Genomic DNA, 27,951 nt, shown 5'->3' with positions numbered 1-27,951 from the left:
GGTGTAGGCAGAAACACACTCCAGAGTCAAAGGTGGGGCCGTTTCCTTTATTATTTGGGGTTTCTCTGCATGGAAACATGAGACTGCCCCACCCCATGCCCAGGTGCCTCTGGCACCCTCTCAGTCCCCACAGAGGCCCCTTTAAAATCACCAATATAAAAAAGGAGGGAGGGAGGGAGGGAAGGCCTGACCACCCCGCAGGCAAGTGGGGACAGGGCTGGCGGGAATGTGGGGCAGAGGGGGGCACTGGCTTCAGCACAGGAAGGAACAGGCATTCATTCCCAGCCCTGCGGAGGACGCCCCAGCTGGGAGAGCGCTCCGCACGGCTAGACAGCAGGCTGTGCAGAGCTAGTGGTTATAGTTTAAAGGCTGCAGCTGGGGCGTGGTGGGCTTGGGGGTGGAATGGGTGGCCTGTGGAGGGAGGGGAGGGGACACATCAGGATGTCCAGAGGCCTGGGGTCGTCAGCTCCCCCTGGGGCCCCACGTGAGGCAGGAACTAGCAAAAGCTGCCTTCCCGATTTGGCAACCAGAGGGGCTGGGGGCGTCCATCTGAGCCCGTGGCCAGTGGAGGCAGGGAGGGCCACGCAGCTCTGCCCAGAACAAAGGAACCGGGGCGGCCGGGAAGTGAGGACGAGGAGGACGAGGCCGCCTCCTGCTCCAAGGAAGGCACTTGCAGCTGGCGGGGCCTGGTGTGGCGGGGCCTGGTGTGGCGTGGCGGGAAGGCACGGCCCGGCAGACGAGGAGGGCAGAGAAGCACAGCAAGGGGCTCGTGCAAGAGCCCCTCATGCGAACATGGTCAGCTGTAACCACTGCCAGGCAGAGGGCGGAGAGAGGGGTCAGCCAGGGCAGAAACCCCAAGTCCGGCCTCCCAGCTCCATGGCTCAGGAGTCACCATCTCCTCACCCCCCTGAGGGCAGGTGGGAGAGGGACCCTCCCGGGGAGGGGGCGGGGCACTCTCTTACCTCCTCGACCCCTGGGAGCCCAGGCTGCTGGCTCCTGTACAGGCCTCCAGGGGTCTGGCCCATCCTCCCCAGGACCCAGACACCCAAGCGTGTCCTTGCAGGACCCAGGTGGCCGGCCTTAGGGCTGGCGCTAAGGCCGCAGCCTCCAGCCCAGGAGGGTAAGAAAACACTGCCCCTGGGTACCTTCCCCAACCGGACTGGAGGACAGCCCCACCTTAAACAAGTCAAAGGTCACGACTCCATCCAGATCCGTGTCCAGAGTCTTGAAAAACCCTGTGTGTTCAAGAAATGATGACATGGGGCTGAGAACTCAGTGGGACCTTCAGGCAGGGCCAGGACCAGGCCCCACCTCCTGCCTCACCCCCACCTCCCCACAGCGCCGCAAGCTCTCTCACCCTCACAGCCGGGGAGCAGCCCTTCCTGCTGCTCGAGAGCCCCCTCCAGAGTTCCCACCCAACTCTGTGTCGCCTGGCACTCAGCCTGCCTGGACCCCACCTCCCCAAGACCCTCGTTGGGGACGAGTTGGGGACTGAAGCCGACGGGGACACTCACGGAACATGGTCTCCAGCCGCACTAGGCAGCACACGAAGTTATCGAAGTCCACAGCCAGGTCGGGTTCCGAGTAGCGGGTGATGATGAGCTCGTACAGCTTCTTGTTGAGCTTGAAGCCTGGCGCAGGAGAGCAGGTGAGGGCCAGGGACGTGCAGCCGGGCCAGAGGGGGCGGAGAGGGGGACTGACGCTGGGCAGGGTGAGCCCCAGGGCTGGGGGGCATGAAGACCGCCTGGGCAGGGCCAGGAGCTGGGCAAGTGCTGGTCCAGAGGGAGCTTGAGGACCCAGACTGCCCCAGGGAAGCAGGTGCTGGCCATCAGGGCCCAGGGTCCAGTTTCATTTGTTCTGAATGCCCTGGCCTCATCCTGACATGGGACTGAGGATGAGCCCTGCACTGCTCCCTTTGGAAGCTCTGGAGGCCAGCTCCACTCCTCCCTGGCTGTGTGGCCTCAGGCCAGTCACTACCCCTCTCTGAGCTGCACTTTTCTCTGCTCAATGGGATAATAAAAGACCCTATCCTCATGAGGCTGCAGTCAGAACAAAAGGAAGTGCTGATAAAGCGCCTGGCTCAGTCACCAGGAGAGAAAGGCAGTAGATGGCTGTTACTGCTTCACCACCATTGCCATCACCCCCCCAGGGACAAGGGCTAGTGGGTGGGCCACCGCCCTGGGTAGCTGTCAGAGAAGCGAGCCAGGGCCATCTCCCTGGGGCTCCACGAGGGCCACCAGCCCTCAGGCCTCACCTGCAGACTCGATGGCCATCCGCATCTCGTAGGCACTCATGCTGCCCGACTTGTCCAGGTCAAACTTCCGGAAAATTGACTGGGGGGGGTGGGGGTGGGGGGCAGAGGGTGAGGGCTTGGCGAGCATCCAGCCCTTCCCATCTGCCCAGGGTGGAGGGCTGACGAGGGTGGAGGGGAGAGGCCCGAAGGGGGTCAGCCACTGGGATATGTGGGCTCGGAGAGGCAGACCCAGGGCAAGGGCCTGGTCCACACAGCTGGTCTGGGAGCCGGAGCCCGGCCGCCCGCTGTGACTGAGGCTGCAGAGGAGGGGAGGGTGCTGCCAGCAGGGACCACCTACCAGGTAATTCCGGATGCGGTTCCACAGGATGTTGAACTCCACCAGGCCCAGCTTCCCGTTGCCGTCACGCTGGGCGGCCATTAAGAAGAAAACTCCACGGCTTAAACCAGGCACTGGGTGAGTGAGCACCGGGGAGAGCAAGACGAGGAGGGGGAGGGGAGAAGGGGCAGGAGCCCGCAGACAGCTGCCTGGGGCCAGGCCTGAATCGGGGTGGCTGGGAGGGGCGCAAACAGAGCACCAGCCTCAGGGTCACCTGCAGACGAGGCCCTGCCCGCCTCTCACTCAACACAGGCCTGTGCCTCGGTCCCCGCCCCACCCCGATCAATGGGAAGATGCCAGGAAGGAACTGGTCTGTCCACACTTGTCCCTTTCTCTGCGCTGCTCCTGGGATGGGTCACTCAGGGCTCTCCCCATGCCTACATCCCACCCCAAAGGCCGGCTCAGGAGGCAAAAGCGAAGGGAGGATACGTCCATGAGGTTCACCATGCTGCGGCAGGACTCCAGGCTGAAGCCCTTGGTCCGCAGGTCTTTGTCTGCAAGAAAAACCAGTCCCAACACCTCAACCCAGCCAGCTTCCTGGGGCTGCCCCGTGCTGGGCACACTGGTGGGACAAGGGTCCGGGAGGCACCATTTCTGTCCCCTGGTGTGTAAAGTCTAGGCTAGTAGGTATGTAGGATTGTTTCCATCATCAGAAAAAAGAGTTTAAGGTATTTTAGCAGTCAAGCCGGTGTCCCAACAGGCACGTCAACACCACCATTAGACCCGAGTGAAAAGGAACAGTGCTAAGTATAAGTGAAAGAAACACAGTAGCAACGTGCAGCATAGGCGGTCACGGCAGGGGTGGGGTTTGCTGCAGGCCCCGAAGGGTGAGAAGAGCAGGAGAGGGGCTCTGGGCTGAGGGAGCAGCATGCACAGAGGTCGGAGGTGAGAGGTCAGAGGCGGGGGCAAAGGGAAGGTTGAAGGGCAGTTGCCTTCAGTTTTGCACATTGGGGAGTGAAGCCGGCCACCTGCCTTCTGAAGGAAGGGGCGCCCACACACTGGCCCTAAGGTGCTGTCAGCAGCCGGCTAAGCTTCTAATCACACCAGGCACAGCGCTCAGGCACGGAGAGCAGCAAGACGGCATGAGGAGTTTGGGAGGAAAAAGGGTCGGTGAGCAGGGCTCAGAAAGGTGGTGGAGGGTGCCCCACCCACGGAGACCAAGGGGTTGGGTTCAGCCCAGGGTGGGAGCAGAAGGCTAGATTCTGGAGTTTGGAGGAACGGAGGTGGGGGGGTAGGGGGGGTGGGAAGCAGGACACGGGGTGGAGAGCAGCCGCTCAGGGTGCTCACGTTTGCTGATGATCCTGTTGAGGATGGTCTGCAGCTCCTTGACGCTGATCTCCATGTCCTGGGGGAAGAGGGAGGAGGAGCCTTTTCCACTCTGGGGAAAGGCTGCCCCTCGGTGCCCCCGACCACCCGTCCACCACGCCCAGCCTACCTCTCCTGCCAGTTGTCTGAAGAGGGATTTGAAGTTCTCATCAATCTCCTCTTCTGAGAGTACTTGCTGGATGGAGAAGCAGGGGAGAGCAGGTCAGGGGCACCCCAGCCTGGCCCCTGCATGGGAGCTGCTGGAGGCAGGGCTGGGACCACTCATCAGCTATGTGGCACTTCACCTCTGAGCCTCACTCTTCTCATCTGTGAAATGGGAACCTGGCCCCTACTCTATCCCTGTCCAGGCCTCTGTGGCCTAAATGTGGAGAGTGAAGGTCAGCTCAATGATGAACAGTGAGGCTTTGATTCCCTGCTGCACGACCTTGGGCAAGTTCCTTAACCTCTCTGAACTTGAGTTTCCCACTGAGAGGGTAGTGACAGTACCCTGACACAGCTGTTATGGAGGAAACGGGGTGACCCAGGTAAAGAGCTCAGCACAGACCCAGCAGAGAGCAAGAACCCGGGGACCCTGTGCCATTATTATGACAAAGTCCTTTGCAAACTGTAAAGTGCTGGGCAAATGAGGGATCAGTATTACTCTTACGGCTCCTGCCAGGAGGGGCTCTGCGCTGCCAGCCGGAGCCCAGGGCACAGGACACCCAGGGTGAGGGAGAGGAGGAGGGTGGCTGGTGGGGGCAGGGCACGTACCTCGTCAGGGAGATTGGCCTGGATCTGGTCATCCAGCTCTCTGCAGAGGGTGGGGAGACAGGGGGCCAGTCAGCAGTGGGGGGGGGGGCAGGAGGGGCGTGGGGGGGGCAGGAGGGGCATGGGGGGCGCGCAGAGAGCGGGGTGGGGGGCCCTTCTACTCACTGGGTCCCAGCGCTCTTCTCTGAGAAGAAACGCAGCACAAAGTCGCCCTCCTTGTTGGGCTCGAAGGTGGACGGCACCACCACATACTCCCCGGGTGGCAGGCGGAAGCGGGTGCTGACCTCCCGCAGGTTGATGAACTGCTCGGAGCGGGCCCGAGACGCGTTGGCCAGGAAGAAGTCCCGCTTCAGGTGCACGGCCGGCCTGCCCATCAGCTGGCGGGAGGGAAGGAGGGAGCGGGGGCTGCAGCTGCCCGCTCAGCCCACCCTTAGGAGCTGCCCCCAGACCCAGATCCAGCCAGAACCAGACCCAGATCCAGACCCCAGGCTCCAGGTTCTGGCCAAGCGGCTGGAGAGCTGTGTCACGGCTCCGTCACCCACAGGCTACCCGACCCTGACAAGTCACAGTGCTTGTTACCTCATCTGTAAAATGGGGGTAACAGCCCTGCCTACTGCACCGGGTGGAGGGGAGGAGACACCATGAGGTGAATGTAGATACTGTGACACCATGAAATAACTTTCTCATTATCCTTACCTGGAGCTTCCCCTGCGTCAGACACTGCAGGGCCTTTTACACGTCACCTCACTTAATGCTCATGACAACTCATTTTACAGACACTGACGCCAAGGCTTAGAGCCTAAGCAACTTGCCCAAGGGTACAGAACACTCAGCCCACTACCAACCTGCTCCTAGCCAGCACCCCAGACGGCCTCAGTGTGACAGTAAGACAGGAAGAGCCTCACGGGTGCGCATCAGGTGGGGCTCTGAGGGCCAGGGTTCAAATCCAGCTCCCTTACTTATTACCTGCTCTGACCCCCAGGAGGACAGTGTTTGCTCTGCCCACTGAACAGCAGGCAGGGGGGTGGGGGCACTGTGTTAGCCCCAAGATGAGGAGACTTCTTAGCTCTCTACGTGTGGGCTTGCCGCCGTCCTGCTCCCTCTGGGCACCATTGGGCCATGTGTGTTCAAGGGTGTGTAAATCCAGGCGAGTCAGATGCCACACCTACCTCCGGAGGGACCTGCCAGAGAGACGAGGGAAGTTAGAGATGCTTGCCTGGCCCAGGGGCAGATGCTGTGGTGTGTGCTGGGCAGCGGCCCTGAGTTCTTAAGATGAAAATGATGGGATGAAAAGACCAGGAGACAGGGTCCTGGACAGGGGCCAGTGTTGACCAGACCTGTATTCATTCCAGAGAGGGACCCCAGGACCCCAGGAGGGAGGCCCAGGCAGGGCCCTCTGTTCCTGGAATGCCCTGCACCTCAGCTCTGAACCAGAGCCTCCAGGACTGCCCCATGGGGCGGCCAACTGCAGAGTCCTCCGGCCCAGGGACACTGGAGGTCCACCCCAATCTGCTAAGAGGGACCGTGGGCCTGGGCTGAGGCTGCGACTGTCCTTTACCCCCACCAGGGAGATCCAGAAGTTTCTGTCTTGAATATAGTGCGTGAAGCAGGGCCCTCCACGGCCAGCCTCTGCATACATACTTCCAAGACAGGGCGCTCACTACTCCTTCAGGGAAGACCACTTGCCCACTTCTTTCTGAAACTGAGTCAAAGTCTTCCTCCCAGGTGTCAGCTAAGGCAGATCCCTCTGCCCGAAAGCAGCCATGCAGCCTCTAAGGACAGGGGAGAATTGCAGAATCTTCCCCTCTCCTAGCTAAACATCTTCCTCATCCTCCATCTGCCTCACGGGATGAATTTTAGGCCCCTGGCTGCCCCAGTCCTGGCGGAGCGCCTCAGCAGGTGCCTCCCGAAGGCTCAGTCTAGGGCTGCGTGCCTCAGGGGTGTGACTGGCCCCAGTCGGCTCTGGATGGGCGGGCGCCGCCTGGGCCTCTGGCGCCCCTGGCGCCCCCTGGCGGTGCTTGCCGGGAGGCCGCTTTCTCTACCGGGTGCTGGGCGATCCGCCCGCTCGCTCACCTCGTAGACAGCGAAGCCTATGGTCTCCATGTCGCGGCCAAATCGGCGCTCCCTACGGCGGTGCTTCTGCATGAGGGCGAGCAGGAAGCTGCAGCCTGACTCCCGACTCCTGTAGTCGTCGTCGTCGTCTGGGTCATCCGTCTCCTCCAGCCGGATCTTGAACTGGGGGTTCACCCAGAAGGTGGCTGCAGGAGGTAGGGAGGCAGGATCAGAGGAGAAGCAGAGCAGTGCCCCCAAGCCTTCCCTCCCCCATGTTTTCATTCATTCAACAAATTTTACTGTGGCCACCGTGTGCCAAGTGACAGATGTGCCACAGGGACACACAGGGTCCCTGCCCTCATGAGCTTCCATTCCAGAACGAAGCGGAGGCAAAGCATGAACAAGTCAGGTTAGTTAATGGAACAATTACAAAGAAAGCAAGCTGAAGTCGGGCAGGGAAGGAATCTTCGAGGTGACATTTGAGCCTAGGAAGCCTAGGCAGAGGGAGAAGAAAAGACCCACACCTGGGCCTCCAGTGAGCACAGGGGATCCAGGGAGGTTGGCAGACGTTGGTGGAAGCAGGGTCGGTGATAAGAAGTGTGGATTGAATCAAAGGCCAAAAGGACTCCCTGACAGGTTTACAGTGGGAGGGGCATGACTGGATCAGGATTTTAGAAGGTGGCTGCAGGGACTTCCCTGGTGGCGCAGTGGATTAAATTTTCCGTGCTCCCAGCACAGGGGGCCCGGGTGTGAGTCCTGGTCAGGGAACTAGATCCCACATGCATGCTGCAACTAACAGTTCACGTGCCACAACTAAGGAGCCCTCCTGCCGTAACTAAGGAACCCGCCTGTTGCAACTAAGGAGCCGGCAAACTGCAACTAAGGAGCCCTGGAGCCGCAACTAAGGAGCCTGCCTGCTGCAACTAAGACATAGCGCAACCAAATAAATAAATATTAAAAAAAAAAAAAGGTGGCTGCTGTGTGGACAGTGACTTAGAAGAGGGCGAGAGAAAGCAGGGTCTGAGAGGAGGCCACTGAGCTGCAAGGGCTGAGGGGGACTTGCATTTCTGGCAATTTAGTGATTCAGCTGCCTGAACAATCCTCCTGACTAAAACAACCAAGTGCCGGAGAGAATATGCAATTCTTTTTAAAGGCACCAATAAGTCCAGCATTTCCCCCTCCCCACATACAAAATTAACATTAATCAAAAAGAGAGATAATAAGCAAGGATGTGGGAACTTCCCTGGTGGCGCAGTGGTTAAGAATCCGCCTGCCAATGCAGGGGACGTGGGTTTGAGCCCTGGTCTGGGAAGATCCCACATGCTGCGGAGCAACTAAGCCCGTGCACCACAACTACTGAGCCTGTGCTCTAGAGCCCATGAGCCATAACTATTGAGCCTGTGTGCCACAACTACTGAAGCCCACACGCCTAGAGCCTGTGCTCTGCAACAAGAGAAGCCACTGCAATGAGAAGCCCGTGCACTGCAACCAAGAGTAGCCCCTGCTCTCCACAGCTAGAGAAAGCTTATGCACAGCAATGAAGACCCAACGCAGCCAAAAATAAATAAAATTATTTTAAAAAAATTTAAAAAAATAAGCGAGGATGTGGAGAAATCAGAACCTCAAGCATAGCCGGTGGGAACGTAAAATGGTGCAACTACTTTGCATAATAGTCTGGCAGTTCCTCAAATGGTAAAACACAGAATTACCATATGACCCTGCGATTCCACTCCTCTGGGGGTGTGTGTGTGTGTGTATATCCAAGATTAATGACAACATACACCCACACAAAACATGTGACTGTTCCAAGTAGCATTATTTATAATTGCCAAATGGTAGAAACAACCCAATTTAAACAAAATGTGATATAACCAAACAATGGAATATTATTCAGCAATTAAAAGGAATGGAGTACTGACACATGCTACATAACATGGATGAACCTTGAAGACATTATGCTAAGTGAAGGAAGCCAGTCACAAAGGACAACGTGTTGTATGATTCCATTTATATTAAATTATTGTCGGGAACAAGCAAATTCATAGAGACAGAAAGTAGATTAGTGGTAGCCTGGAAATGAGGGGGAGGAGGGGCTTGGGAGTAACAGCCAGGGGGTATAGGTTTTCTTTCGGGGGTAATGAAAACGTTCTAAAATTGATGTAATAATGGGTGCACAACTCTGTGAATATAGTAAAGGCCACACTGGATTTTACATTGTAAATGGGTGAATTATGTGGTATGTGAATTATATCTCAAAAAAGCTGTTTTAAAAAATGGAAACTGGGAGCCATGAAAGGTAAATAATGCCAAAGGATTTCTGCAGACTCCTAGAGGCCTTGAGTCCTGCCTGGGCTCAGGGGCAGGAGATAAGGTCCAGTAGGAGATCACAGCCATAAAACTGGAAGCCCCGTGAGGAATGCCAGCAGTGTTAAGTGTGAAAGAAAAATAAAACCACTGGGAGGAAGTAGAACATTCTCTGAGGATTTATAACCACAAGCCAGCCTTCTCATGAGCTTGCAGATTTAATTCATGCTGCCCATGAGGTCAACAAAAAAACATTAAGGAGAAAATTTATTTTTAAGAGTCCTGGGTCGGGAGTATCTCAGGTGACTGGCAGAAACACTAGAGGAACTTAACTTCATCCAATAACTCAAACAACTCCTGAAGATAAACTTCTGGCAGAAACACTAGAGGAACTTAACTTCATCCAATAACTCAAACAACTCCTGAAGATAAACTTCTAGGTCAAATACAAATAAGCCAAAAACCTCAGAAGGTTGAGAACCAGCAGCCACAACGGATGAACCTCATGATGGCTGAGGATGAGCAGCGACAAACAACAACTCACCAAGACTCCAGATACTGAAATTATCAGACACGGAATATGGAAGACTAGGCTTACTATACTTAAAGAAATAAATGAGATGCTTAAATACATGAGCAAGGATGAACAGATTAGAAAAAGAGCCATTAACACTTCCAGAAATAAATTTTTCAAGTGCAATTAAGTATTTGTCGGAAGGATTAACCAACAGCAAAAAAGAAAATTTGTGCATTGAGAATGGATCTAAAGAAACTACCCAGAATGCAATCCAGGGACATTCAGAGATGGAACATTTAAGAGATGTTAAGAGATCTGGAGGGTTGACTGAGGGGGTCCAGTTTACATTTGATTGGCATTCCAAAAGAAGAAAATAAAGAGAGTAGGAAGGTGATATTCTAAAAGATCATGGCTAACAATTTTCTAGAATTGTTGAAAGACATCAATCTTCATACACAGGGAGCTCGACAAATCCAAAGCATAATAAAAAGAAATCCCCACCTCAACACATCATGGTCAAATTGTAGAATATCAAAGAAAAAGAATCTTAAGAGAGAGAAAAGACAAACCATTTCAGAAGGCATGGTAGACAGACTCCCAACTCACATAGTGACAGTGGAAGCACAGTGAAGAGTAATATAGCATATTCAGGGAAGCGAAAGTAATGTCAATTCAGAGTTCTATATCCAGAGAATTGTCAAGAATGAGCACTCTATAAAGGCATTTTATACAAGTACCGAGAAAGTTTATCACCAAAAGACCCTCAGTAAAAGAAATTCAAAAAGATATATTTCAGACAGGCAGAAAATGATCTCAGATGAAAGGTCTCACCATTCATGAGAGTAGTGAGCAAAAATACTGATATTATGTGGGTAATCAAACAAATATGGGCTATACCAAATAATGGGGATGATGATGGTGCTAATTTAGGACAGGCAGGAAACTGTTAAGAATTAAAATACTAGCTAAGGATAGCAGATTGAACAAAGGGAGGGTCAAATATTTAAGATCCAACTTAAATATTCTCAAGTCTTTACATTATTCAGGTGGAGGGTAAAGATACTGATCAACTAACTTTGGAACTTATTAAGCAAGCTCTTCTGTCTTCCAAACTCACAGAGGGAAAAACAAGCAAAGAGAAAAGAAAAAATTCAACCCCAAAGAAGGCATAGCAGGAGGGACAAATCGAAAATGCATAGTAAGTCTGCTGAAATAAATACAAATATATCAGTAATCACTATGAATGTAAATGGATTAAACTTTCCAAATATATCAGTAATCACTATGAATGTAAATGGATTAAACTTTCCAATCAAAGGACAATGTTTTCCAAATTCAGCTATTAAAAAAATCAGTTATATGCTATTTATGAGAGATAACTAAAACACTGAGCTGTAGAAAGATCAGACATCAAACAGTATAACAAAACATACCACAAAAGTACTAGTAGTAACTAACAGAAAACTGCAGCAGCATAGTAACACAGACTGAAACAGACTTGAATGTAAAAAGAATTACTAAAGATGAAGGTGGTCACTAGATAGTAAAAAAAAAAAAAAGTTTAATTCACTAGGAACTTATATCAATTTTAAACTAGATGCACCTAGCTCAACATATGCAAAGAAAAATAACGGACAGAAATAAAGGGAGAAATTGGCAAAGCCAGCAAGATGGTGTGAGATTTTATTATCCCTCTTCCAATAATGGATAGATTAAGCAGACAAAGTAATCAGTAAGTTTAATATAATGAACAATTATAGAAGATTCCCCCTAACATTCAGAGAACAGTATACTGGTCAAGAAAACAGGCTCCAGGTTCACACTGACAGGGTTCAAATCCCAGCTCTGCCACTTATTAGTGACTTTGGCAAATTGCTTAATCACTCTGTGTCTCACTTTCCTTATCTGTAAAATAGTGATAATGTAGTACATCCCTCATAGGGTCAGTGTGAAAGGTAAGCAGGTTGTTATATTTAAAATATTTACAGGAGTGCTAACACAATATATGTGTTAGCCAGTCTTTTCAAGAACACGTGAATATGCATGAAAACTCACCCCATGCTGGGCCACAGCACCAGCTTCTGTTTATTTCAAACCTATGATCTCATATAGATCATATTTTCTGACTGCAAGGAAATTAAGTTAAAAATCAACAATAAAATAGTAACTGGGAGGTTTGATTATTGATTCAATCTCTTAAGTGTTACAGGTCTATCCAGATTTTTTATTTTTCTTGAGTCAATTTTCATAGTTTGTTTCTTTCTAGGAATTTGTCAGTTTCATCTAGGTTATCTAATTTGTTGTCATACAATGGTTCACAGTATTTTCTTATAAATCATTTATTTCTGTTGGGTTGATAGTGATGTTCTCTCTTTAATTCCTGATTTTAGTAATTTGAGCCTTCTTGTCTTTTTTCTTGTTCAGTTTGGCTAAAGGTTTGCACTTTTTGCTGAGCTTTTCAAAGAACCAACTGTTGGTTTCATTGATTTTTCTCTATTGTTTCTCTGTTTCATTTATTTGGCTTTCTTCTGCTTGCTTTGGGTTTAGTTTGCTCGTTTACTAGTTTCTTAAGGTGGAAAATTAGGCAATTGTTTTCAGTTCTTTCTTTTTCAATACAGGTACACAGTGCTTTAATTACTATTCTATGTGATTTCTCATTTACATTACTATTTCTTTTGATAAACTAACTCATTCTAAGGGGCCAGCATTACCTTGATACCAAAGTCAGATAAAAACATCACAAGAAAAGAAAATTACAGACCAGTAACATTTATGAATATCGATACAAAAATCCTCAACAAAATACTAGCAAACCAAATCCAACAGTATATTAAAAAGATTACATACTATGAAATAGGATTTATCTCAGGAATGCAAGAATGGTTCAACATAAGAAAATCAACCAATGTAATACATCATGTTAATAGGACAAAGGGAAAAAAAAACACATGACCATCTCAACTGACATGGAAAAGGCATTTTACAAACTCCAAAACAAATTCATGATAAAAATATTCAGGACTTCCCTGGTGGCGCAGCAGTTAAGAATCCGCCTGCCAATGCAGGGGACACGGGGTTCGAGCCCTGATCCGGGAAGATCCCACATGCCGCGGAGCAACTAAGCCCATGTGCCACAAATACTGAGCCTATGCTCTAGAGCTCACGAGCCACAACTACTGAGCCTGCATGCCACAAATACTGAAGCCCATGTGCCTAGAGCCCGTGCTGTGCAACAAGAGAAACCACTGCAATGAGAAGCCTGCACACCACAACAAAGAGTAGCCCCTGCTTGCCGCCAACTAGAGAAAGCCCGTGCACAGCAATGAAGACCCAGTGCAGCCAAAAATAAATAAATTAAATAAATAAATTATTTTAAAAATTCAGAAATTTAGGAATAAAAGGGAACTTCCTAAAAAAAAAAAAAAAAAAAGGGAACTTCCTCAACATGATAAAGGGCACTTATAGAAAACCCACTGCTAATATCATACTCAGTGGTGAAAAAAAAAAAAATGAAAGCTTTCCCCCCAAGATCAAGAACAAGATGCCCACTTGCACCACCACTATTCAACATTGTATTGGAAGTTCTAGCTAGAGCAGTTAGTCAAGAAAAAGAAAAAGTATCCAAATTGAAAAGGAAGAAGAAAACTATCTCTACTTGCAAATGACATTATCTTGTATATAGAAAAACCTGAAGAATCCATAAGAAAGTTTAGAGTTAATAACAAATTCAGCAAAGTTGCAGATTACATTAGAATATAAAAATCAGTTGTGTTTCTATACACCAACAATGAAAAAATCCAAAAAGGAAATTAAGGAAACAATTTCTTTATAATAGCATCCAAAACTATAAAATACCTAGGAATAAATTTAACCAAGGAGTTGAAAGACTTGTATACTGAAAATTACAAAACATTGCTGAAACAAATTAAAGAAGACATAGAAAAGTCAAAAGACATATCTTCATGGATTGGAAGACTTAATATTATTAAGATGTCAATACTACCCAAAGTGATCTTCAGATTCAATGCAATCCTTATTAAAATTCCAACAACCTTTTCCCACAGAAGTGAAAAGCAGATCCTCAAATTCATAGGGAATTGTAAGGGGCCCAGAAGCCAAAACAATCTTGAAACAGAACAAAGTTGGAAGACTCACACTTCCTGACTTCAAAACTTACTACAAATCTATAATAATCAAAATGGTGTGGTACTGGAATAAAAATAGACATACAGACTAAAAGAACACAACTGAAGTCCAAAAGTAAACCCATACGTAAATGGCCAATTGATTTTTGACATGGGTGCCAAGACCATTCAATGGGGAAAGAACAGTATTTCAACAAATGATGCTAGGACACCTGGGTTTCCACAAGCACAAGAAATAAGTTGGGTACCTATTTTACACCATAAACAAAAATTAACTCAAAATGGATCAACAACCTAAATATAAGAGAGCTAACATCATAATGCTCTCAGAAGAAGACACAAAGACAAATGACCATGGATTTGGCAATGGATTCTTAGATTATGACACCAAAAGCATGAGAAACAAAAGGAAAAAATAAAAATTGGGCTTCATCAAAATTAAAACCTTCTGTGCTTCAAAGGACACTATCAAGAAAATGAAAAGACAACCCACAGAATGGGAGAAAATACATACAAACCGTCTACCTCATAAGGCTCACATCCAGAATATACAAAGATATTTATATATTTAAAAAATATATGAAAAGACACCCCGATCTAAAAATGGGCAGGGCTTCCCTGGTGGCGCAGTGGTTGAGAGTCCACCTGCCGATGCAGGGGACGCGGGTTCGTGCCCCGGTCCAGGAAGATCCCACATGCCGCACAGCGGCTGGGCCCGTGAGCCATGGCCGCTGAGCCTGCGCGTCCGGAGCCTGTGCTCCGCAACGGGAGAGGCCACAACAGTGAGAGGCCCACGTACCGTGAAAAAAAAAAAACCAAAAAAACAACAAAAAAACCCCTGCATTTAAAAATGAGCAAACTATTTGAACAGACCATCCAAAAAAGACATACAAATGGCCAATAAATACATGAAAATATACTCAACATTATTGGTCATTAGGGAAATGCCAATCAAAACTTCAATGTGATACCACTTTACACCTGCTAGGATGGCTATAATAAAAAAGTTGGACAATAAGTGTTAATGAGGATGTGGGGAAATTGGAACCCTCATACACTGCTAGGAGGAATGTAAAATGGAAAGTAAAACGGCTGCCACTTTGGAAAACAGTTTACAGTTCCTCAAAAAGTTAAACATGGAGTTACCATACAACCTAAAAATTTCACTCCTACTTTAGACCCAAGAGAACATATGCTCATACAAACACATGTACATAAATGTTCAGAGCAGCATTACTGATAATAGCCCCAAACTGGAAACAATTCATCAACTTTGGAATGAATAAGCACAATGTGGTGTTATCCATATCATGGAATATCATTCAGCCCTACGAATGAAATGAAGTACTGATCACACTACAACATGGATGAACTTTGAAAACGTGATGCTAAGGGAAAAAAGCCAGGCACAAAAGGCCACATATTGCATGATTCCATTTATATGAAACGTCCAGAATAGACAAATCTATAAAGACGAAATTAGATTAGTGGTTACAGGGCTGGTGGGTGAGAGGGTTAGGGAATGACTTCTAATGGATACAGGGTTTCTTTTGAGCGCAGTGAAAATGTTCTGGAGTTAGGTGATGGTGATGATCACACAACATTGTGAACATATTAAAATGACTGAATTGTACACATTAGAAGTGTGAATTTTATGGTATTACAATTCTTAAAAACATTACATGTCAAAATTGTGTAACTCAAAGGTACACTTGGAGGGAAATTTATCATTTTAGGTGCATACACAGAAAAAAAATTAATGAAATAAGTGTCTAATTTAAGAAGTCATAAAATTACAATTGCATCAAAAAGAATAAGATACCTAGGAATAAATCTAACTAAGGACGTAAAAGACCTGTACTTGGAAAGCTATAAGACACTAATAAAATAAATTGAAGAGGACACAAATGGAAAGATATACTGTGCTCATGGACTGGAAGAATTAATATTGTTTAAATGACCATACTACCAAGGCAATCTACAGATTCAATGCAATCCCTATCAAAATACCAATGACATTTTTCACAGGACTAGAACAAATAATTCTAAGGTTTGTATGGAAACACAAAAGGTCTTGAATAGCCAAAACAATCTTAAGAAAGAAGAACAAAACTGTAGATATCACACTCCCTGACTTCAAACTATACTACAAAGCTACAGTAATCAAAACAGTATGGTACTGGTACAAAAACAGACACATAGATCAATGGAACAGAAAAGAGAGCCCAGAAATGAACCCACACTTATATGGGTAATTTATGACAAAGGAGTCAAGAATACAAAATGGGGGAAAAGACAGCCTCTTCAATAAATGATGTTAGGAAATCTGGACAGCTACATGCAAAAAAATGAAACTCAACAACTTTCTCACACCATATACAAAAATAAACTAAAAATGGATTAAAGATTTAAAGGTAAGACCTGAAACCATAAAACTTCTAGAAGAAGCCATAGGCAGTAGGCTCTTTGACATGGGTCTTAGTAATATTATTTTGGATATGTCTCCTCAGGCAAGGGAAAAAAAAGCAAAAATAAACAAACGGGACTACATCAAACTAAAAAGCTTTTGCACAGCGAAGGAAACTATCAACAGAATGAAAAGACTGCCTACTGAACAGGAGAAGAAATTTGCAAATGATATATCTGATGAGGAGTTAATAGCCAAAACATACAGAGAATTCATACAACTCGACATCAAAAAAAAACAAACAACCCGGGCTTCCCTGGTGGCGCAGTGGTTGAGAGTCCACCTGCCGATGCAGGGGACATGGGTTTGTGTCCTGGTCCAGGAAGATCCCATATGCCGCGGAGTGGCTGGGCCCGTGAGCCATGGCCGCTGAGCCTGCACGTCCAGAGCCTGTGCTCCGCAACGGGAGAGGCCACAACAGTGAGAGGCCCGCGTACCGCAAAAAAAAAAAAAAAAAAAAAAAAAAAAAAGGACAGAGGAACTGAATAGCCATTTTTCCAAAGAAGACATACAGATGGCCAAAGAACACATGAAAAAATCCTCAACGTAACTAATCAACATCGCAATGAGATTTCACCTCACACCTGTCAGAATGGCTATTATTAAAAAGACAACAAATAAGTGTTGGCAGGGATGTAGAGAAAAGGGAACCCTTGTGCACTGTTGGTGGGAATGTAAATTGGTGCAGCCACTATGGAGAACATGGAGACGCCTCAAAATGGAATTCCTCACTATGGAGATTCCTCAAAAAATTAAAAATAGAACTACCATGATATCCAGCAATTCCACTCCTGAGTATTTTTCCAAAGAAAATGAAAACACTAATTCAAAAAGACAAATACTGGATGATTTTGTTTATATGTGGAATCTAAAAAAACAAAACAAATGAAAAAACACAGCTAAACAGTAACAGAGTCAGAGATACAGAGAACAAACAGGTGGTTGCCAGAGAGGAGGGGGAGAGAGAGAGAAGACAAATAGGTAAGAGAGATTAAGAGGTACAAACTTTCAATTACAAAATAAATGAGTCACAGATATGAAAGGTACAGTGTGGGGAATAGAATCAGTAGTTTTGTAATATCTTTGTATGGTGACAGACGACAACTAGATTTATTGTAGTGATGGTTTTGAAATGTACAGAAATATCGAATCACTATGTTGTGGACCAGGAACTCACATAGCGTTGTAGTTCAATTATCCTTCAAAAACAAACAAACAAACAAACTCATAGGAAAAGAGATCACATTTGTGGTGATCAGAGGCAAAGGGTGGGGGCAGAGGGAATTGGATGAAGGTGGTCAAAAGGTATACATTTCCAGTTTTAAAGTGAATAAGTGCTAGGGCTGCAATGTACAACATGTTAAATAGAATTCACACTGCTATACGTTATATATGAAAGCTGTGCAGAGAGTAAACCCTAAGAGCCTAAGAGTGCTCATCACAAGGAAAAGATACATTTTTTCTATTTCTTTAATGGTGTATCTATATGAGATGACAGATGTTCACTGAACTTACTGTGGTCATCATTTTATGATGTATGTGAGTCAAATCATTACGCTGTGCATCTTACACAGTGCTGAATGTCAATTACATCACAATAAAACTGGAAAGAAAAAAAAGATGTCATAAAGTCTAAAAATAAATCCAAAGAAAGCAGAGGAATGAGATAACAAGCAAGAAAGCAAAGATTAATAATATAGAAAAAAAACTAAAAAGGATCAATAAAGTAAAAAAGTCATTTCTCTTTAAAGACTAATATTGACAAACCCCTCACAGGATTAGTAAAAACAAAAGAGACAATGCCAACAAGCAACATTACCAATAAAAGAGATGATATCATTACAGATGAGGTATGGTATATTAAGCATGACTTCACGCTAATAATTGTGAAAACAATATGCAAAGGATCAACTTCTAGAAAATAAAACTCATCAAAAGAGTCTCAAGAGGAAATAGAAGACCTGAATAATTCAATCACCATTAAAGATACTCAATAACAAAAGTTAATCTTCACACAAATAAAAGAGCAGGCCTGACAGCTTTATAGACCAGTTCCACCAAACATTCAAGCAAAAAATCATACCCACCTTATACAAACTCTTCTAGAAAACAGAAAAAGAGAAAACATTTCCCAGTTCACTTTGCCAGCCAAATACAGCACCAATACCAAAACTAGACAAGGTAAGTATGAGAAAGGAAAACTATAGGCAAACCTCAGTCATGAACATGGATGTAAAATTATTGTATAAAAAAAGTTATGTCATGACTCTGGTTTTCTTTTCTTTTTTCTTTTTTTTTTGCAGTACGCGGGCCTCTCACTGTTGTGGCCTCTCCCGTTGCGGAGCACAGGCTCCAGACACGTAGGCTCAGCGGCCATGGCTCACGGGCCCAGCTGCTCTGCGGCATGTGGGATCTTCCCGGACCAGGGCACGAACCCGTGTCCCCTGCATCGGCAGGCCGACTCTCAACCACTGCGCCACCAGGGAAGCCTGACTCTGTTGTTTTTAATCTCAGGAATGTAAGGTTAATTTAATATTAGAAAAGTGATCAGTGTAACTTACCTTTTTAACAGATAGAAGAAAAAAGCTAATTCTAATAATAAAGTATTTAATAACATTAAGCTTCATTAATCTGATAAAAGGTTCATACAAAAATGAAAACAAGGGGCTTCCCTGGTGGTGCAGTGGTTAAGAATCTGCCTGCCAATGCAGGGGACACGGGTTCGAGCCCTGGCCTGGGAAGATCCCACATGCCGCGGAGCAGCTAAGCCCGTGCGCCACAACTACTGAAGCCTGAGCGCCTAGAGCCAGTGCTCCACAACAAGAGAAGCCACCGCAGAGAGAAGCCCGCAAATCGCAACGAAGAGCAGACCCCGCTCACTGCAACTAGAGAAAGCCTGCACACAGCAACGAAGACCAAACAAAGCCAAAAATAAATAAATAAATGTATAAACAAAACCAAAAACCTAGAGTAGAAAAGTTTTTAGTGATGAAATCTACAGTCAACATTTACTAGTAAAAACTTTTCCTTTGGGCTTCCCTGGTAGCACAGTGGTTGAGAGTCCGCCTGCCGATGCAGGGGACACGGGTTCGTGCCCCGGTCTGGGAAGATCCCACATGCCGCGGAGCGGCTGGGCCCGTGAGCCATGGCCGCTGAGCCTGCGCGTCCGGAGCCTGTGCTCCGCAACGGGAGAGGCCACAACAGAGAGAGGCCCGCGTACAGCAAAAAAAAAAAACAAAAAAAAACCCTTTTCCTTTGAGAGAGGGGTAATACCAGGACATAGCCAGTGCTTGTCAGCATGCTGCAGGCCTGGCCAGCACATTAAACAAGAAAATGCAACAAAAGTAATAAGAATTGGAAAAGAAACAAATTCATCACTATTCTCAGATACTATACTGTCAGTTAGAAAAGCAAAAAGGATCTACAGAAAAATGAGTAAAGTTAACTACAGTTTAACAAGTTTGCTGGATACAGCATAAACTTAAAAGGTCAGCTGCATGCTACAGTATCAGCAACTACTTGGGAGAGGTAATTTTAAAAGAGATACCATTTACAACAGCAACAAGATGATAACGTATCTAGGAATAAATTTCAAGAGATGTATAAGTCCTTTATGATGAAAGACATTAAAGAAGGCCTAAATAAATAAAGAGATATACCACATTCTTGGATAAGAAGATTCAAAATTGTAAAGATGTCAATTCTCCCCAAATGGGTCTGCAGAGTCAATCCAATTCCAAAGTAAAATCTCAAAAGGGCTTTTTGTAGGACTTGGTAAACTGATCCTAAAATTCCCATAGAAAAAACAAAAAAAGGAGCACGAAGAGCTAAGAGACTCCTGAAGAAGGAATTCATCCTGTCCAATTTCAGGACCTATAAATCTATAGCTACTAAATCAATGCACTCTTGGCAGTGGGATAGGCCAAGGGACAGAAAAGCAACTCAGAAACAGACCCGCACATACGTGGGAACTGTATGATGGGGCTGGCGTTGCAGGGAAAGGATAGACTTCTCAATAAGTGGTACAGGGAACAGTGGTCATCTGTTTGGAGAAAAACTGATGAAATTAGATCCCTGTGAGGGAGAAGAATGCTTGAAAACAGAGGGCTGTGAGCCAGCCTGAGAACTGCTAACAGGGGCAGGTCATGAGAGCAGAGCTGTAGTGGTGGACGCGGCACAGCCGAAGCTGGCCAGTGAGACGCTGCAGCACCGGGGTTGGGTGGAAGCTGGACTGGAGGGGGTTAAACACTGAACTGGAAGCGAGCAAGGAAACGCTGAGGGCAGCACTGCTGAGAAATTTCACTTTGAAGGGGAGCAGAGAAATGGGTGGGGGAGTGGGTCGAGAGACAGGCGACTGTTCTGAGGCAGGCAGTTCTCTCATCACGACACAGAGTGAGAGGTGACAGATGAAGGAGCGGGAGGCTTTCAGAGTGAGGGAGAAGGGAGTCCGGAGCAGAGGTGCGGGGTCCCCACGAGCAGGGATAGTTCTGCCACTGTCCCGGGCGGCAAGGCAGCAAAGGCGGGCACAGGTCCAGTCAGGCTGGGGGATTTGGGGGTGGGAATGGGACGGGTGTCCCATGAAATCAGATGAGAGTGACAGTGGAGGCAGGTCTGAGGAGAGAGTGGGAACGTACTCATAGGAGCTGCTGGGGTCATGCAAAGTGCACAACTGAGGTTTGCGTCTGTGAATTTACAGGGAAAATACTGCCCCAGGTGTGTAACTTCTCTCCAGGCACAGTCAGCGGTTCTGGAGCCGGTGGAGAGGGTTCAACTAGGGTTATGGGGCAGAGGGACAAAGGGGCCGGGAAACTCGAGCGTTTGCAGAGGGAAGATTAAAATGGTGACTCCAACCTGGTAAGGATGAGGACTCTAGCCTGGTAAGAAGAGAAGGCGAGATGGGAGAGGAAGGATACCCCACGGATCTAGACGCCCAGGGAAAGGTGACAGAGAATCAATGAGGGAGACAGTGGGCCAGGAGGAAGGTCTCGGAATGAGGAGTGACAGGAAGGTGGCTGGACGGCAACGAAGCCTTCTCCCCTTGTCAGCACTCTGGCTCAGACCCCAGCAAGGGAATCAAATGTGGCTCTTTGGAATTTACAAGGACATTCAATATTTCATCCTCAAAGCAAACTCACGAGGTCAGCACAACTACCCCTACCTTACAGGCAAGGAAACCGAGGCTCAGAGAGAAGACATGTCCGGGGCAGCAGGGCCCAGACCCGCCCCCCTGCGCTCTCAAGGCCAGGTCACCTGGGTAGTTGCGGCAGCCCCCCGCGGTGCTCCCCCGCCGCCAGGTGCCCTCGTACAGGGTGGTGTTCCAGTTGCGGAACCTCTGGCTCTTGAGCGTGTCGGGCGTCAGGTTGCAGATCTCCAGGCGGGTGAACTCACGCATGAAGTCTCGGAAGGACATCCTGGGGGGGTCGAGGTGAGAGGTGAGCCAGGGCCCCCAGCCAGGGCACTGAGGGACGTGGCACGGCTCGGTTTGGGGGGATTGGGAGCTGGGGTGCCTGTCCCCAAGACTGAAGAGGGGGCTGCTCACCAGAACTCCCCGTCCTCCATCTTGACCCGGAGCTGCTCCCGAACATAAGGGTCTACGTTGTTCCACTCCGGGGAGCTGTGGGGAAAGGGCATTGCCAGGGGCTGCCGGCCACTGACCTGCCCAGCCTCTGTCCCTGAGGCCTGTCCTCCCCTGGCGCGGGTCAGGAGGCCTCCTCCAGGCCAAGTCCAGAGATCCCAGTCCCAGTTGTCTTATAGGGGCCGGGTCAGATGCCCCGACGATGCTCACAGGCTGGGCACAGCGGCCCGCACAGCCTGAGCTCTGTCAGGGCGGTCCTCAGACCCAGTCATATGCAGATGGGCCCCTCTGTCCAATCCTGAGCCCACCCTGGGCTGGCAGAGCCCCCAGCAGAAATGCCAGTGGCACTGAACAGCCTCCCCCAGCCTCCCTGGCCAGTGTCCGCAGCCCCTCACCCGTCACTCCAGGCTCCTGTCCACTCCACCTCGCCCCAGGGGTTCCGCATCCGGATCAGGTTCACCATCTGGCCCTGGTAGTTCACCTGTTCCCCAGAGCTCCCATCAGTGTCTGCTTCTGGTACACACTTTTAGCACCCCTTCCCTCCACCTCACCCTCGCCGAGCCCAGCTCAGCACCCAGCACCCACCATGGGAAGCACAGCTGAGAAGCCTGATGGGGAGTAACCTGCTGAGGAAGGCAGCTATGTGCACAAACTAGGGTAAGTCGGGGGGGCACAAGATAAACATCTCTGGATGAGAGTCCCCAGGAGATAGAAAAGGTGCTGCAGGAGGTCAAAGGAAGAGTCGGCCTCTCCCACAGCCCTGGCCACGGGCCAGAGAGACAAGGAAGCAGGGACGGCCCTGCAGGGAAGACCTCCACGTGGGGCAGTACCTGCTTGGCCCCGGTCACAGAGTAGGCATGGCCCTTCACTAGCTTCTTGAAGGTGACAGCCTCCATATCCAGAATGCTGGAGATCTGCAGAAAGACACACATACTATGGCCAGTGTCCCCATCCCCGGTCAGGAGATGAACCCTGAGTCTTGGCGTTCCCTTGCACACACAACAGCTATGCAAAGTGATAGGCAGGAACCCTGATCCCATCTCAGCCCCTGGAAGGGGTGCTGCCTGCTACTCCACCAATGTTACCACTGGTGGCGGGGCCTGGGCACCCCACTGACACTGCTTTTGGCCACAGCTGGCCAGACCCTGTGCAAACATGCATGAACACACACATACAGCCATGCATAGCCCCTCGCCTCACCACAGAGCCACGAGGTCCTCAGAAGACCTCGTGTGGAGGGACACAGTGAGGTGGAGAAGAGGGCGGAGAACAGACTAGAGTCGGGTAGGACTGGGGAATAGCATGGGGGCGGGGCTGGAGTGGAGGATGCAGTGATGGTGGGGGTGGAGGCTGACATCAAGGATGAAGGAGGTCTGAGGTTGAGTCGTGGGAGCAGAAAAGCAACTGAGGGAGTGAATGGAGTACGGGAAGAAGCGGGGGCCCACGGGAGCCGGCACTAGGAAGGAGCTGAGGTCTGAGGCTGCGAACTGGAGAGCAGACAGGCAAGGCCTTAGATGACAGGAACAAGGAGCTGAAGTGAGGAAAACAAGCTGAGGTCTGAGGCTTTGGGGACCAGGATGACGCCAGGCATGGAGGTGGAAGATGCGACTGAAGTGATGGGCGTGGCTGGGTGAGGATCCGGGGATGGTGTGAGGTGAAGGATGGGGTCTGGAGCCAAGCCTGCAGCGAGTCTGAGGCTGGGCTGGGTAGGGAAAGGGAGCCACTAGGAGGCTCAGGTCACAGGATGGAGCGCACTCACATCAATGGAGCAGCCCAGCAGGGAGCCTCGCTCCAGCGCCTTGAGGATGATGCTGTAGAGGTCGCTGGGCGCCTTCCGCAGCTCATACCATTCGGTGACCCCACCTGTGAAGTCCTCAAAGCCCTCGGAGGTGCTGCCTCCTGAAAGGGCCTCGTAGCTGCCATTCACCCTGTGGGAGGCCCCGGTCAGCACTCTGTACCAAGCGGGACCCCACACTCTGGGGGTGGCCTGGAGCTCTCGCTGGGCCTCTACTCACTTGGCATAGGCCTTCTCCAGCAGAGCACTCCAGAACTCGTTACCTTGGGCAGAGTGCACGAACACCAGCTTCCCGTCCTTGGTGGGCAGCAGGTCATCCACCACCACGTCCACCCACTCCCCAAACTGCCACAGCTGGGGGAAGAGAAGCATAGTGAGTAGCTGCTTTGAGATCCCCGGGGCCTGAGCTTACGCCTCAGCAGCTCTCCCACCTACTAGACACCTGATTCTAGGTCGTATATCCTAGACACGGGATCTGAGCAACTTCTCCTCTCTGAGCCTCACTTTCCCTCTCCACAAAAGGGAACAGCAATGCCTTCCTCATGGGAAAACTAAAGAAGATTAGGAAGGTAGTTTTTAGGGCAGCATTGTTGATATTTTTTGAAACAGACCAAGGGATGGAGAGGTTGCAAAGCCCGTGGGCCTTGACTCTCCCGGAACCTTTTAAGGCCATGACCCCTGCCTTTCCCCTCTCCCCATTCTAGGCCATGGTGTGTGTGTGTGTGTGTGTGTGTGTGTGTGTGTGTGTGTGTGTGTGTGTGTGTGTGTGTGTGTGTGTGTGTGTGTGTGTGTGTGTGTGTGTGTGTGTGTGTGTGTGTGTGTGTGTGTGTGTGTGTGTGTGTGTGTGTGTGTGTGTGTGTGTGTGTGTGTGTGTGTGTGTGTGTGTGTGTAGGGGGGCTGCGGATACCTATGTAAATTAGGTGTGGAATAAAAATGCGTCATCCAGATCCTTCAACCACAAGGTGGACAGCAAACCGCAGGGTTTGGTTCATAGATGCCTTGAGGGCCAAGTTTCCCAGAGAGGTAGGAGTCGGCCCGAGGCTAAAAGTGACTCAGTGCTACCGCATTGGCATTCGGGGCTGTGTGTGCGCTGAACAAGGGGGCGAGGGGAGGAGGTGGGCCCACCGCACTGTCTGTGAGGGAGTGAACGGGCCAATCAGAGGCCGGGGAGGAGCGGATTGGTGGAGTGAGGGGAGAGGGTGGGGAAAGGGCGGTGAGGCCACGCCCCGGTGGGCCAACGCTGGCAGGTGCCGCACTTGGCCACAGTAGTTGCCACCGCACGGTGGGTCCTGCAAGCCAAGCCTTAGGCGCCGAGGCGGATGAGGACGAGGTAGGGCAAGGGGCTCCCTGGCTAGGCGGAAGGAGAGGACACTGGGGCCAGAGATTCTCATCCAGGCTTCCTGGGGGTGTGTCTCTCCCAAAACCAGCCTACTGAGAATTCATTAGTGTGATTTGAAAAATGGGCCGTGCGCAAACAACATCAGGAAACGCTGGTTTAAATAGGCTTAATCCCGAGTCTTTCTTTTCTGCAAGGCTCTCTAAGAGGCTGGCGATTGCCAAAGTGCAGGCGGAGCTGGGAGTGGGTGGGTGGGTGGACTGATGCCAAGGGCGTAGATGGCCACATGTGCTGGTCGGTTTTCCCGGGAGAACACTCTCTGTTTCTCAGATAGGGAAACTGAGACCCTGAGGAGGAAAACGATTTGTCCCACAGGATATAACACAGAGATCTTTCTACTCTTCTAAGCACTGTTCTCCCCCGATGTGCACAAGCGTCCAGGAAAGCTGCCAGCCGAAATACCTGCCCAGCCGTTTCACACATGACAGATTCTCACACATGACGGATCGGAGATGGAATCAAGAGGTCACACGCAATACTTTCGAGAGGGAGGGCTGGCCCTGCAAGGTGTGGCCCTGAGCCACCCTAACTTCAGTGTCCCCACCACCTGCAGTGCCTGCTACCCCTCTCTCCCTCACCCCCCTTGCCCAAGGTGCATGTGGGGCTCCTCACCTGGAAATGGAAGATGCCGACATAGCCATCCTGGAAGCTTTGGCCATGTGGAACTACTCGGTGCAGGAGGGTGTCATTGAGGGTAAGGGAGGCGATGGCCGCCAGGAGCCAACAGTCCCCTGGGATGGGAAAGAGCCACGTCAGGCCTGCTCTACCAATCTGCGCCCAATGGTGCACACGAGTGCCATGCTGGGGAGAAACGGGTTCCCTGGGCAGGGCTCCCCTCAACTTACAGAAAAGACCCAGGAATCTGGGCAAACCAGCCCCAGCACTGATAGCCAGAGCCCGCTTGGGCTTGCAGAAGGGAGGGGCTGAGGCAGAGCAGGAAGGAACGGGTATAGGGAACTACTTTGGAAAAACACTCAAAACGCCCCAGGGCCTACCCAGTGCTCCCTGGCAGATGTCTGTGCGGGTGGCTCCATCCACGATGAACTGGGGGTTTGAGAACAGCTCCTGCAAGAGACCCAGAGTCCTGTCTCTGGGCCAGCCCCTCCTAGGGACCTGGAGTCCTAGTCCCACTCCTCACCCAGGAAGGGGGTAAACTGAATCCCACCCAGGGTGGCCCCTCTCACCGTGGGACGCTTCCACTTGATGCCATAGGTTTTGGAGGAGTTAGGGCCCAGGTCCTTGAAGCCCAGGCTCTGGGGCACTGGGGGGAAAGCCTCATCACGGAAGAGGGCCCCACTCTGCAGGCAGTGAACCCGCAGCTGATCATAATCCTGGCCCAGGTACTTGATGGCGTTTTCATGGCGGCCCAGGCCCAGCTCCTTGGCCCGCTGCTTTTGCACTTGTGCAGACACCCCGGTGCAGTACACCGGAGTGATGACCTCCTCAGTCATCCTGTGGGAGAGATGGGTCTGCTCAGAACCCAGGCCTTCCCAGGACTAGAGCTGGGACTCCTGTCTGCTAACACTGCTTTCCTTCCTCCCCAGACCTGGGGTTCCCCGCCCCCACTGCTCCTCTCACTGAATCAGGGCTGCCACCTCCCTTTGCTCCCACAACCCTGGAGAGGGGGCTTCCCATCCCCCCAGGTATGGTGGCCACCATCTCCCTACCCCCACCCAGTGCTACCACCTCTCTTTTACCAGATGCCCATTGTCCTGGGTCTGCAGTCCTGTGGTCAGCTAGTCAGGTTGGGGAAGGGCGGAGCCCGAAATAGCACAAGGAACCAGGAAGGTGGGAGACCCCAGGGAAGGCCTCTGACCGTTTGCCTGCCTGTAACCCCCCTCCTCAAACTAGCCGAGCTCCCGTACACTGGCCCCTTTCCCTGGCTTGGGGGCTGAGTACTCCAGGCAGTCGGGGTCCCCCTCCCCAAGCTCCTGAGACAGGTTGAATGATCAGGGCTGCTGCGTCTCAGTCCTTCCCCCTCCGGCCCTCCCCCAGCCCAGCGCAGCCCGGCCCCTGGAGGCAGTTAGGAACGCAGGCTGGGGCGGGCGCCGGAGCTGTGCGGCTTCCCCAGCCGCTGCCCCAGTTCCAGGCACTCAGAGAGCCCGGGGTAGAGGCAGCCCCTCAGCCCGGGAGCAGTGGCCAGGCTTCGGGAACAGCGGCCCGGCCACCCACCTCCTTACCTGGGGGAGGAGTGTTCGGGGGGTCGCTGCGGTCCCTGCGGCTGGCTTCCCCGGTGGCAGCTGAGGACAGGGCCCAACCAGGAAGAGCGCTCCTCCCCGCCCTCCTCCCGCGGCCCCTCCGCCCTCCTCCCTCCCTCCCTCCTTCTGCCCCTTCTCTTCCTCCTCCTCGGGCTCCAGCCCCGCTTCCTCTCTGCCCTCCCTTGTCTCTCGGGCACCTCCTCAGACTGTCTCTCTAACTCACGGTGTCTCCCCGCCCCTCCCTCCGCAGACGCCGGGCCAACTGCGCGAGAGGACAAATTAGTAAAAGGCAGAGTTGTCCCCGGGGAGGGGCCAGCGCCAGTCGGGGTGGGGAGGGCTGGGGCCGGGACGGAAGGGCACCGCGGGGGATGGGGAGGGAGAGGACAGGACAGGGGGTATTTTTAACCAGGGGCAACAGCTCGAGTTGCAGGGCCCGGCGGCCCCACCCCACGCGGCGCCCCCAGAGGACATTCTCGGGAGTCCGGCCCGGCGGCGCCGCCTCCCGCAGCCCCGGGCCCGTCCCCCCTGCGCCCCTCCTCCGCGGGGCCGCAGCTGTCCCTCCGCCCCCGGCCCCGCGCGCCCTAAGCGCGGGGCCGAGATTACCTCGGGCTGAGGCAGCTGCTCGGAGGAGGGGCCGGGCTGGCGGGCGAAACGACCCCTGCCGGACGCTCTGCAAACGGCAGCCCCACCCTGCCGGGTCCTAGCCGCAGACCGGCTACTGGGCAGGGCCGACTTCCCCCCCACGCCACCCCCGCGCCCTGGGGCGCAGGCTCCGGGCGCCGGGCGGGGCTCGAGGAAC

The 27,951-nt window shown here is 50.7% G+C and overlaps 1 protein-coding gene across 3 annotated transcripts; it reads right to left on the bottom strand.

Annotated features, from left to right (window-relative positions):
* Positions 1 to 33: 33 nt before the first annotated feature.
* On the bottom strand, positions 34 to 27,735 carry CAPN1 (calpain 1). Of its 3 annotated transcripts, none has more exons than XM_033861029.2 (22): positions 27,135 to 27,735; positions 26,139 to 26,406; positions 25,950 to 26,019; positions 25,567 to 25,685; positions 23,779 to 23,912; positions 23,523 to 23,691; positions 22,594 to 22,677; positions 22,159 to 22,244; positions 21,728 to 21,802; positions 21,439 to 21,599; positions 6,777 to 6,961; positions 5,873 to 5,884; positions 4,869 to 5,080; positions 4,707 to 4,746; positions 4,066 to 4,131; positions 3,918 to 3,975; positions 3,060 to 3,124; positions 2,592 to 2,660; positions 2,255 to 2,333; positions 1,515 to 1,631; positions 1,177 to 1,235; positions 34 to 809 (listed from the first exon to the last, which is right to left on the bottom strand). In XM_033861029.2, the coding sequence occupies exons 2-22, from the start codon at positions 26,403 to 26,405 to the stop codon at positions 783 to 785; spliced, it is 2,154 nt and encodes a 717-aa protein (XP_033716920.1). In that variant the 5' UTR covers position 26,406; positions 27,135 to 27,735; the 3' UTR covers positions 34 to 782. The 3 variants fall into 3 exon arrangements, with proteins under 3 accessions (XP_033716920.1, XP_033716919.1, XP_073665246.1); XM_033861028.2 differs by lacking the exon at positions 27,135 to 27,735 and adding an exon at positions 26,652 to 26,889; XM_073809145.1 differs by lacking the exons at positions 34 to 809; positions 1,177 to 1,235; positions 1,515 to 1,631; ... (7 more) ...; positions 5,873 to 5,884; positions 27,135 to 27,735 and adding exons at positions 6,032 to 6,475; positions 26,652 to 27,045.
* Positions 27,736 to 27,951: the final 216 nt, after the last annotated feature.

The sequence above is a fragment of the Tursiops truncatus genome, chromosome 8 (genome assembly GCF_011762595.2).
Source record: "Tursiops truncatus isolate mTurTru1 chromosome 8, mTurTru1.mat.Y, whole genome shotgun sequence".
Classification (NCBI taxonomy): domain Eukaryota; kingdom Metazoa; phylum Chordata; class Mammalia; order Artiodactyla; family Delphinidae; genus Tursiops; species Tursiops truncatus.
This window is presented reverse-complemented; position numbering and strand designations above follow the sequence as displayed.